General features: G+C 39.3%; 2 protein-coding genes across 2 annotated transcripts in view; both read right to left on the bottom strand.

Moving 5' to 3' along the window:
• Window positions 1-13,145, bottom strand: part of LOC136244226 (uncharacterized) — a 144,367-nt gene that overhangs the window by 104,646 nt on the left and 26,576 nt on the right. The window lies entirely within an intron of this gene.
• LOC136244086 (uncharacterized) lies at window positions 2,036-2,467 on the bottom strand. The gene has a single exon (XM_066035605.1). It carries the CDS (start codon window positions 2,465-2,467, stop codon window positions 2,036-2,038), a length of 432 nt encoding a protein of 143 aa, XP_065891677.1.

Below are 13,145 nucleotides of genomic sequence, written 5' to 3'. Positions count from 1 at the left end.
TGAGGGTTGTTTACCATAAGGACAAAGAAGAACAGTGCACCGATGTGAGAAGCACAGCTCAAGATTCACTACCAATATCTTCTGGTAAATGATACTTCCGTGTTAATGTATTGACGACATGGCTTCAAGTTCACTATCTGAACACTTGAATTGTTCTGCACATACATATACTGGAGTATATTTGAATGTGACTTGGTAACTGGTTATATTTGTTTGTTTGCTTTTCTTCCTTTATGTTTTGTTATCTTGTGTGGTGTTGCAAAATTAATGTTAGCTATTCAGTATTTGTTGTACTATTATAGCAATGAGCATGCACATTATCAGTTGGTCACTAATATACTGAGCTTTAAATTGTGTTATATAAAGATGGTGCCAGCTCTGTTGAATGTGTAGTGTAGACAAGCTGGCATGAAGGGTGCATGTGGATTGTATGAGCTGGCTGCATGGGATGTCTAAACCCCTGCAAAAGCGCTTCCAAATATCATATTTATATTTATTTATTGTTAATCAGCAGGACCCTCCAGGGGTATAATGCTGATGTGCAATTACATGTGTACAATTTCCATTAGTTACTTAACTATATAAGTATGTACAATTACGACAAGTTACTTAATTATATACATATGTACAATTACAATAATAAACTATAAAAATATATACAATTACGATAAGTTACTTAACTATATACATAAAAGGGGCTAATTTTTGCTTAAATTCTTCAACACAGTCAGTCTCAATAATCTCATCATCTAATCTATTCCATTCTGGTACAGTTCTTGGGAGGAAGGAATATTTATATACATCAATTCTTGGTTGGTAAGATACTAGTTTAAAGTTGTGTGAGTGTCGGGTCCGTAATACAGTAGATTTAAATGGGAGATAACAGTTCGGTATAATTAATAAATCATGTAGTACTTTATATAGTAAAACTAGTCTAGCTGATTTGCGACGTTCTTGTAGTGTAGGCCATTGCAAGTTTTCAAGGATGTTAGTGATGCTGTCTCTATTATTTCGTCTCCATGGTTGACCTGTGACAAAACGAGCAGCTCTATGTTGGACCATCTCTACTTGATTTATGTTGGTTTGGTGATATGGATCCCATATTGGGGAACAATACTCTAAAATAGGCAAGACAAATTGTTTATATGCTAGCTCACGTAGATGGCTAGGACAATGCTGAAGATTTCGTCGCAGAAAACCAACAGCTCTGTTTGCCTTATTGCAGATGTAATCTATATGTGGCTTCCATGAAAGTCTGTGATGTAACTTTACTCCAAGATACAAATGTTGTTCTGTAACTGCCAGTGAGGTGCCATTCATTACATACGAAAATAAACTTTTGCTATGGTGATTAGAAATTTGCATTATCTTACATTTGCTGATGTTAAAAGCCATTTGTCATTTATCTGCCCACTTTGACAGTATTGTCAAGTCTAGTTGGAGTGTTTGATGGTCTGTTGAACTGTGAATAACTTTGTATATTAAGCAATCAGGCAACGTGTGGAGTCTTTTACGGTGGAATTCACACCAGAGTTTCTCTTTCTTTGTGGAGGTGGACTTGTACTCCCTCAAATTTTCGAATATTTCCTTAATTGACATCACTGACTAGCTCTTCGCTGAATTCGTCAAAAGCGTCCATTGAAGCGTCTCCGTTCGTAATATGGTGCAAAAATGCTTCGAAAAACTTTCTACCACTCTCCATCCGGGAAGATTCTTCCGCTTTGTCACAAAACCTACTTATAAAGCTACGGACAATTCCACTCGCCATTACTAGCTACGGATGAAAGCCCTAGTGACGGCGCGCTCTTTACGTCATGCAAGACACGGATATGTTTGTGCGCGAGTCTCCGTTTCCAATCCCTGTTGGTATACTGTATCTATGATAAAACTAATAATACAACAAATACTATACGATAGCTACGTACTAGTATAGTTCAATAACTAGTATAACAGACACTTATGTATATCCACTATGTGCAACCCATGCTTGACAATCTTCTGGAGTTACACAGTTAAATGCAGCTGAAATAGCTGTCTAAATATCAAAACCATTCCAGTTTTCCTCATTACTCTTCAGAACAGATTTAACCTTGCTGAAAGCTTCCTCTATGGGATTGAGGTCAGGACTGTAGGGTGGCAGATAATAAACTAGTAAACCTGCTTGTTCTATGAATTGCACCACCTCTCCAGCATGGTGTATCATAGCATTGTCCATAACCACAACGCTGCATGGATTAATTCCATCAAATGGCTGTAAATGTGGTAATAAAACACTGGACAAAAAGTTGTCAAAAACATCTGCTGTTACACCTCCCACATGAATTGAAAAATCTAGGATACCATTGCATGTTATAGCAGCTATTGCTGAAATATGTTGGCCTCTGTATAAAAATCGTTTTACAGTAGGAGTACTACCTCTTAAGCTGTAAGCATGCTTTCGCTTCTGATCTCTCTTGTCTGATCCCATCTCATCGACAAAAACAAAAAAATTCTGGGTGATTAGAGAACACCGCCATATCTAAAATGTACTCTGCTCTAAGTAGATCACTCCTTTGAATTGCCATTAGTGACATCTTCTGCCTAGTAAATCCCCACTCTCTTAAGTACCTACAAATTCTACTCTCACTGATGTCAATTCCAGCAACCTGTAGCAACTCTTCTTTAACCTCTCCCAGATAGATACCTGGCTTCTCAATAACCCAATCCAAGATAAGGTACATTCCAATGTCTGTAAGCTTTCTATCTCCTCGTGGATAACTTCTTTTCTGAACATCTCCCGTCTGCTTAAAACGATCCACAGTCCTCTGAACAGTTGAGGGGTCTATATTTAAATTGGTAGCGACATCTCTACACGTTTTCTCTAACCCAATGACTTGGTGTACGATTCTCCAGCGAATATCTGAGCTATACGCAGCAGTGCGATATCTCTCACAACTCATTCAGCTCAGTATTGGACAATAGTCTAGCTAAGTTTAAAAGTAGTTACGTCACTGAGTCACGCGATACGCAACCGGGCTTGTTGCAAAGATCACGCAATCGTCTGTAGTGGGGTGCATGCACCCCACTTACGCATGCTGGGTAGGGGAATCCCCACAAATAAGGTGGGGCAAGTGTGCTTTGTAACTGGGTGAGCACCTTTGTTGAGGTATTGACAATTGGCGTGTTGGCAAGTTATTAGGTTGGTCAAATCACAGCAGATTTGCATGAGTGATTGTGGTGGGAAGGTAGGTTGGAAGTTTAAAATTGCGTTGCACTAATAATTGGGTTGAATTTTCTGTAAAAGCCGATATTAGCTAATTTTACAAGTAGCAGTATCAGTTACAAAGTGGAGATATTTCGTTGATTAACTAAAACCCACAATCAATCATTGATGAGGGTAATGAACAGGTGAAAGTAAAACTATGCAGCATACAACACTTAACTGTTTATAACTATATGTAGGCTTTTTTTTGCAAGTATGGCTGCCAGGCTATAGTAGGGTGTGGATATTTATTGGCACCCCACGTAATGAGTCAATCACTTTTCGCAAATAGTCTCGAATCCCACCAGAAACACTGTTTGATAAGCTGGCTTAGTTATTTTATAACCACTTGGCTTCTTTTCCATGAAGGGGTTAGTGGCAATACTTCAACAACATTGTAAAATCGTATGCACACTCAATTAACTACATTGATTACATTATCATTACATTTGCCATTTAATTTAGGTGATTTCCTGCTCCCCCTTCTTTCTTCTGAAGGACTGAATATCAGCATAACCTTTACAAGAATAGGCAAATATTGATATTGGTAAAATTAATGTGAAAATGTGTGTCAGTGCAACAACAGTTTAAGGAGTATAATGCACTGGTAGCTGAACATTTCTAGCACTCGGGATAGTTTAGCTAGAAGAATGGTGGAGACTTACATGTTCCAGGCCACCATCCATGAGGCAAAGGAGTTGATTTTTGGAGTGGGTGGGGATTGGGGCAAGTTGAAGCGCATCACTCTGAGATGATATTTTCCGCATGAAAAACATTTGCATATATGCTGCTGAGTGGTGGGTGTGGAGGATATGGCATGGGCAAACGAGCTATTGAATTCTATGTACTACTCCACAAGGATTCCAGTGCGCAAACGTGCCGGTAGTGGAGCTATTAGTGGGGGAGGATGAGTAGTACCAAGAATGGCTAGTTCTTGGGTATGCAGTTGTAGCTGGTTGAGGCTACCCGAAGATGGCCAGAACAGTGGACATGGCCTGAAGTGTAAGTTGTTGTTGATTGAGGAGCTTTGGTTGCTAGCTGTAGACTGCAGCTGAGGAAATATGTTCGGGTTGACTGCTGGTTGAGAGGTAGGGGTCACTGTTGTTCCAGAAGTAGGAAGCACGAGTTGTGCCAGGGGAAGCCTGTGGACTGGGGATAGCAACGACCAGTGACAGGTGGAGTTTCGTCAGCATGTATGTGTTGTTGCGTCAGCCTGCAGTTTCAAAGAGTCATGGAGTTCATCCTCGGCATGACGCAGGTTTCTGGACTTCCGCTCCGCCAAGGGATCCAAGCTACGACAGCCAATCCGGCGGAGCGAAGAACCGCCCGAGAGCCAGGTCCAGTGCCTCAACGAGCCCCTCCGCACGATTAGTGGTTGTCTGAGCAACCCCTCACAGCACTATCGGGACGCGTTGCTGGTTAGGTGATAGCTATTGCTATCTCTATTGAAAACAAGCCCGTGTGAGCCGGTAAACCCACTATTTTACGTCACACGTTCAGTTGATAGTTGAATAATGCAATAGCTATATTTAAATTAAGACAGTTATACACATGCAGTGTGACTTAGCTGGTTTTGTAGCCGAGCAGCTAGGAGGTTGCAAGCTGGTGGTGAGGGATTTCACTGGCATAGCTTAGCGATCTCAGTCAAGCAGCTTATGACTGTTAAACTTCTCTAGTTAGACCTCCAACTTCTCTAGTTCGACCTCTAATTGCTGAGAAACTAAAACCGGGCACCAAATGCACAGATGACACAATTAGACAATTGTGGCAGATACAACTCAGTTCCACTACTATAAAGGAATGTGGAATTTAATTATTATATGCACTTATGCAACCAGATGACAGATGGTGCTAAAAGTTGATTTCTGCTCCTGACCCACCACTCCAGGAAGCTAGCCTGTTAACTTTTGTTTGTTGCTGAGGCAACAAACTACATTTACAGGAAGAAAGTAAACGCGATTTTCACACCTTTGTAGCTCCGTGATTCCTACCCCGATTGAAACCAAAGTTGCTACAGAAGTGCCGGCTAGGTAGGGGAGTCCACATTCCAAATTTGAAGAAAATCGCTCCAGCCATTTCCGAGATACGAGCGGCCAAAGTTTGGGTTTTTTTCTTCTACTTCTTTTCGCACACTTTGCAAAATCCGCCATAAAACACGAATTCGTGCTCCAATCGGGCTGAAATTTGGCACACTTAAAGGGCTCATTAAGGTGAATCTCATTACCAAGTTTGGTAGGAATCCGATGAACATTCACGGAGTTATGACCGATTATTTGTGAAAAATAAGGTCGCAGGTCTGTCACGCCCATAGGGTAAACCGCTTGAAGGAATGAGCTGAAAATTGCTATGTAGATGGAGTAACTATCGTAGGAGTGCCTTTTTTGTGGTTTGAAAGGAATCCAGTTAAAGGCCATCGAGATATGACACAAAACCCAACCTATGTCACAATTACTCGATCGATTTTATGAATAAAAACTATAAGTTTTCACGTCTACCAGGCAAACCGCTTAGAGCAGTGAGCTGAAAATCGGTGTGTAGCTGGAACATTTATTATAGAAAGTCCTTGCAGTAGTACAGAAGAATTGGATTACAAACCACTGAGTTATGATTCCAAAGCCAACCATGTGTAGCGTATGCGAGATCGAGATACTCTAATAGAACAGTCACCCTAACAAAGCATTCAGCTACGTTTATAACTTACTCCATTATAGAATTATATGACATTGCAAGTTATTCTGTAGGGAGTTCAGCTACAAACAGTTAATCTTAGACAATTCAGCTACAAGCAAGTCACCCTGTAGAGAGTTCAGCTACAAATATGCTGCTGTAGAGATTCAGACATTATAAGTCACACTGAAGAGAATTCAGCTATAAACAAGTCACCTTGTAGAGAGTTCAACTACAACAAGTCACTCTGTAGAGAATTCAGCTACAAACAAATCACTGCGTAAAGGGTTCAGCTACAAAAGAAGCTACCCAGTAGAGAGTTCGTCTAGATCAGCTACAAACAAGTTACTATATGCAATGTTCAGCTACAAGTAAGTCACTCTGTAGAGAGTTCAGCTACAAACAAGTCACTCTGTAGTACAAACAAGTCACCGTGGAGAGAGTTCAGCAACCAAACAAAAGACCACCATGTAAAGAGTTCAGCTATACAAACAAGATATAACTTAGGGTTACCAATGTAAAAAATCAACATCTTCAAAATTATATGCTACCTGCTGTTACATGTTCGACTAACTCTCACTTGAATACAGCTGCAGTAGCGGCTAATTCTGTTGCCTTCTTGGGGTACAAATCGATCGAAATATCTGCAAATCACGAGACTACGAGCGATATCTCTCGGTAGCCTTCATCTTTTCTTCTAATACTGGAGTTAAACCTTCCTCTGTGAGTAAATCTTCACCTAAAAAGATTGATAGTTTGATTGGCGAAGCAGGTTTCCCGCTGCTGCATCATTTACACAAGTTTTCTTGCTCCAAAATCGGGTTTTCGTCCACGGAGACTAAACGAATGATAGCCAAAACTTCCTCACACCACAGTAGTAACCATCCATCAACAAAGAACTCACATACGAAGTATGGTTAACTTTGAAACTTGTTAACCATCTGGGTGAGCCTCAATTTACCGAAAATGACATGATTTTCACCGTGATTGTTACCTCGTCAACGTAGACATGATTTTCACCGTGATTGTTACCTCGCCAACGTAGAACTGTAAAACTACCACGACAATAGTGAAACATAACTGTCTTCGTTTACTGTTGAGATGGAATCGTAGAGAGCGCATGAAAAGTATTATGAAGCGCCAGCGCCTAATCGTGTCCACGCGTCTCAAGCAATCTTGGTGAGTTGTGGTAAAATATAGTTGTCGTGGATGTATGAGTTGTGTACACAGTCTATTTTGTGTATGTCCAACAGTGCTTAAAGGGTATTTTGTTAACAAGTGTTGTGTGCGTGGTATGTTAATTAAACAATGACACTCCTGTACTCCAATCATGTCAAAATGGAAGTCAGAAGTTAAACAAGGCGTTTCTAGTAGGTTAAAGGGACAAGCACTATTGGTAAAGTGGATACCACGATGGATCTCCCGGTAGAATTTCAGTCAAGAGTCGATTTTTTTGTTTCAAATACTCTAATAGAGCAGTCACTTGACTCTAAAAGTGCTGATGCATTCTTATCAAAAATTCACCTCTCGAGCATAATCAAGCATAATTTTGTGTATAGGCTTGATTGCTCAAAAGCGTCATAATTGGCTCAAGTCTAGCTATAGGCAATATTGTGTATCGATGGTGCTTTAAGGATATATTGCTAACCACTTCATTTAAAAGTCTGGTAATTACACAAGTGGTTGTCATTCCTCTGATTTACATCCTTATAATATACTAGTTTCTTTGTTACATAATACAGGAACGGATTTAGGATGAGGCCCCATTCAGATAGTGCTGCTTATTATTCCATAGACACATTGAACAGCATCCAAACAGGTGTACATTATACACAATATATCCAAATACATTTATAAACAAATAATAGCACAAGGAAGGGGAGGGACTTCTACTTTATTTCAAAGCCTGAAATGACTTAGATTTTCCACTTTTAAAGATCGAGATAGTCTAATGAAGCAGTCACATACGCAGTCATAGTTCAATAGCTATACTCAAATGCAGAGGAGCTGAGAGTGTTACATTACAACTATATAAATCTTATTCTAGACAGAGTTTCTGACTTCATCAAAAACTAATGGGACAATAAATTACCTGAAGTGTCTCGCAATCATTATGTCACGCTACTTCATATTGAAAAAGCTATCTGTAAACTTCTGCTAGAGACACAACAGAAAGGTGTACAGTGGAACCCCAGTTATCCAAATTCTCGGTTAGCCGAATGCCGAAAATGGTCGTTCTATTAGAGTAGTGAGTGTTCTATTAGAGTAGTCAAAAAATTCATAAAAATTTTATTGTTTGCAAAAGTGTTAAATACATTGTTTTAAGGTGATTTTGCACATAACTTCATAGTTATGGACTTTTCAGTTATCTGAACACTAGGTGGTCCCCAGGGGTTTGGATAACTGAGGTTCCACTGTAGTTAATTGTTTTCAGATACTTTAGCCAGCATTGCCCAGGGTAAGTGTTTGTGCCTACTAGCTAGCACATATTTGTCATGAGCTATTGATTTCAGAGTAAAGTCTGAGTGAAACAGTCTGCATGACATTTACAACTTGCAATGTTACTTTGCAGTCAAAATTGCTACCAAATTCAATCTCAATAAGCAAATTTCCTGGGCCCCCTAAGGCTCATGCTTCGCATTTCACAGTGTGTGCTTCACACACTGTGTAGTGACTTCTACCAGTTTGTCCCTCTTAGCAAAATCCTAGATCCACCCCTGTAATTGTAGCTTGGCAGTAATGGTTGAGTACTATAAAGCCCACATCACACATTCCTTCGAAGTGACATGAAATTCTTCCTTTAAATTTTTATATAGAATTGGGGGTGTTTACTGACTGATTGACTAACTGTTACCTTAAACAAGCAAAATTGTATGGACCCTTTTCATCTTTATTTGTGTCCCATCTATTTTCTGCTCTAGCGCAAAGGTGTTGATTCACAAGCAACACCTTAATCAAAACACGTTAATAATGCGTCCTTAATTTTTCATGCCTCTTACAGTTGAAATAAGCTAGGTGGCACTTTGTATACTGTTCTCCATATGGAAAACTGTGTAACAGGCAGAAATTACAGAAGTTGGAACTAAAATGAAATGACCATTTCACTTGCCCACAATTAGTAATTGGGGTATGTTAGTCAGGTAGCTTATATACTAACTTGTGTAGTGCTATTCAATGCATGTGGTGTACATAATATATGAGCTTGCTCATAATAAATCATGAATCATGTTAACAAACAAGTGTAGAGGAAACAGGGATCTGCCAATCATGTTTTTATATTATTTTTAACATGTACACATAGCTCTGATTTCCAGCATTGTTTAACTATCTACATGGCTGAGACAGGTATCGCATAGTTTTTACATAGCACAAAATAATGGATTACTTTTCAGGTTGTAAGGCACAGTATACTTTCTCAAAGCACGAATTCAATTCCTTGAAGTTGGAAGTAAAGCATTGCACAGAACAGATACAGCAGTTACGAGGAGAAGTCAATGAACTTAAGAAGGAAGTTGAAGTGACGTGTAAAGAAATCGATTCTGCACGTCATACGATGCATAGAATAACGGAACCTTTGTCAAGTACTCAAATATAAATCATCTTGCTGAAATAAGTACATTATAATGCTAATCTATGAATTAAACTTATGCAGCCTTAAATGTAATGTTTACGATTTTCCAAATATCTCCCATTTAGATGACTCCATCATAGTTTAGGGCTGGCACATTCAGCCCTATACTCATAGCACATACATACAGCTCTGGTATGAATGCAATCAGTCAGCCAGGGTATAAAGACTGCAACACTGCAAAACTCTATTGGAGTACAGAACAGTTTTTAATCATTCATTAGTAATTAATAACGTATAACCTTTACTGAAAATAAATACAGTTAAAAGACAAATAGTCAAGATATAACTAAGTTTACTCTATAGTAAAAGACAAGTATACTGTTAAAAAGACAAATCCCTTGTAGGTATTAGTCCAATATTTCTAAATCACCACTGAGTAAGTCTATGTTTAGATCAAAAAGGGACGGTTCCTCATCATCATCATATTCAACAAGGTGCATTTTAGCCATACAATCATACTCAAGGACGATTCCCCTGTACCATTTATATTCAGATTCTCCCACTTTAAATCTGTGGTATATCTGCCTTCCGATCAATGTGCTAGGCTGTTTGACATACTCAGAATTGTTTGAGCTGTCCTGGTCAATAGCTTCTGCTAGTTCCTTTTCTAGATCATTTATAGATCGCTGCCTTCCTGATCGAGTGAACACTATGTTTATCTTTTGTCCAAGAACCTTCTTGCGTATGTTTACTTGACGTCTTAAAAGAGATAGCTTCTGTGCCTTCTTTTTGGAAGTAGAAATACTCACCCAACTACAAGACAAGACTGTCTGTCACAGTAAGACACAGCGTTCAAAATTCGCGCCAAATTGAATATTTTTACAGGCGCCTATCGACAGTTGAGGCCGTAATCATTTTCAATAACGCGACCTCTTGAAATCTGCCGCGACTGTGACTTAATGGCCGCTCACTGAGCTCCACCGTAACGTGATTTGACGTTCTAGTAGTGTTTGTCAAGTGAAAAGACCATATTCGTCGAATTCTATCTTGATCACCGTTCAGCCAGATGGTTAACAAACTTCAAAGTTAACCATACTTCATATGTGAGTTCTTTGTTGATGGATGGTTACTACTGTGGTGTGAGGAAGTTTTGGCTATCATTCATTTAGTCTCCGTGGACGAAAACCCGATTTTGGAGCAAGAAAATTTGTGTAAATGATGCAGCAGCGGGAAACCTGCTTCACCAATCAAACTACCAATCTTTTTAGGTGAAGGTTTACTCACAGAGGAAGGTTTAACTCCAGTATTAGAAGAAAAGATTAAGGCTACCGAGAGATATCGCTCGTAGTCTCGTGATTTGCAGATATTTCGATCGATTTGTACCCCAAGAAGGCAACAGAATTAGCCGCCACTGCAGCTGTATTCAAGTGAGAGTTAGTCGAACATAGCATATAATTTTGAAGATGTTGATTTTTTACATTGGTAGCCCTATATAACTCTATAGAGAGATCAGGTAGAAACTTAACAGATCACACTGTAGAGAGTTCGGCTAGAAACAAGTCATCCAGTAGAGAGATCAACTAGAAAACATCACCTTGTAGAGAGTTCAGCTACAAACAAACCAACCTTTAGAGCGATCAGCTAGAAAAAAATCACCTTGAAGAGATGTCAGCTACAAAAAATCACCCTGTAGAGAGTTCAGCTACAAACAAATCAACCTTTAGAGTGATCGGCAACAAACAAATCAATTTGTAGAGAGATCAGCTAGAAACAAATCAACCTGCAGAGAGATCAGCTACAAACAAATCAGCTTGTAGAAAGATCAGTTACACACAAATCAACCTGTACAAAGATAAGCTAGAAACAAATCACCCTGTAAAGAGTTCAGCTACAAGCAAATCACCCTGTAGAGAGTTCAGCTAAAACAAATCAACCTGCAGAGAGATCAGCTACAAACAAATCACCTTATAGAGAGTTCAGCTACTAGTAAATCACCCTGTAGAAGGATCAGCTAGAAACTAGACACAATGTAAGGAGTTCAGCTACAAGTAAATCACCCTGTAGAGAGTTCAGCTAAAACAAATCAACCTGCAGAGAGATCAGCTACAAACAAATCACCTTATAAATAGTTCAGCTACAAACAAATTACACTGTAGAATGATCGGCTACAAATAAATCAACCTGCAGAGAGATCAGCTACACACAAATCAACTTGTAGAGATATCAGCTGCAAACAAATCACCCTGTAGAGAGATCAGCTAGAAACTATACACAATGTAAGGAGTTCAGATCACCCTCTAGTGAGTTCAGCTACAGACAAATCACCTTGCAGTGAGATCACCTACAAAAAAGCACCTTGTACAGAGTTCAGTTACAAACAAATTACCCCGTAGAGAGATCAGCTAGAAGAATTCACCTGTAGAGAGTTCAGCAACAAAGAAACCACCATGTAGAGAGTTCAGCTGCAAACAAATTACCCTGTAGAAAATTCAGTTACAAACAAATCGCCCAGTAGAAAGATCAGCTAGAAGAAGTTACCTTGTAGAGAGTTCAGCTACAAAGAAACCATTATGTAAAGAGTTCAGCTGCAAACAAATCACCTGTACAGAATTCAGCTACAAACAAATCACCCTGTAGAGAGATCAGCTAGAAGAAGTTACCTTGTAGACAGTTCAGCTACAAACAATTCACCCTGTACAGAGATCAGTTAGAAGTATGGTGGATTCCCCAGGTTTGTAATTGTAATAATAGAGGCAAGATCACGTGATTACAAAGGTAGGTATTGTGGCAAGGATTTTCGTTTGCTTACGTAACCTGGCTGACTGAAGATGGTGTTCTGAATCCAATGGACTGGTCAACTCAAGTAAGGCAATAGAGTTGGTGGCAGTATTGTTTTTTTATTTTTCTTCTTCGTATTTTCACACACTTGCAAATATTGCTATAAAATGCAAACACGTTTATAATACTCCGATCGCCTTGAAATTTGGCACACAGAATGGGAGTCAAAAGGCGAATCCTAGTATCAAATTTGGTGGAAATCCAATGAATGGTTCAGGAGTTATGACCGATTATTTGCGTAAAACAAGATTGATTTGTTGTCATGCCTACAGGGTAAACTGCTTCACGGAATGAGTTGAAAATTGCTATGTGGATGGAGTAACCATCGTGGGACTGCCTTTTGGTGGTTTGAAACGAATCGAGATTAAGACCATGGAGATATGATACAAAACCCAACCTGTGTCAAGGAGGCGTCACGCCAATAGCCTCTGTTCTTGGATCCGTGACTGCGGTCAAAATTGGTCAAGGTGGATTTAGGCTTTTGATGATGAAAGACGTCTTATTGATTAAGATATACGTAGCTGCATACAGGGGCCTAGATTCAGGGGTACCATGCACTGATAATCACAGAGTGGTCATGTCAGTGTTTATTCTAGGATTTCTCCTTTGGGGGAGAATCAGAAATTCAGGGGGTGACCAGTGAAAGTCTGTTATTTAGTTGTCCAAGTTCACAACTATATAAAGCAGTTGAAATAGTTGCCAATCTGGTTAGGCATTTAAGGCTCATGAGTGTTGATTTTTGTGAAGCCACACCAACAAAATGTAAGATGTTCACTACTGCTAACATCAAGCAACCATTATCTAAATCTTCAAGTATCTCTATAAATT

Source organism: Dysidea avara, chromosome 14, assembly GCF_963678975.1.
Source record: "Dysidea avara chromosome 14, odDysAvar1.4, whole genome shotgun sequence".
Lineage (NCBI taxonomy): Eukaryota > Metazoa > Porifera > Demospongiae > Dictyoceratida > Dysideidae > Dysidea > Dysidea avara.
This window is presented reverse-complemented; position numbering and strand designations above follow the sequence as displayed.

Excerpts from the sequence above, each read along its gene's own strand:
- LOC136244086 (XM_066035605.1), bottom strand. The coding sequence starts at position 2,467 with ATGGGATCAGACAAGAGAGATCAGAAGCGAAAGCATGCTTACAGCTTA.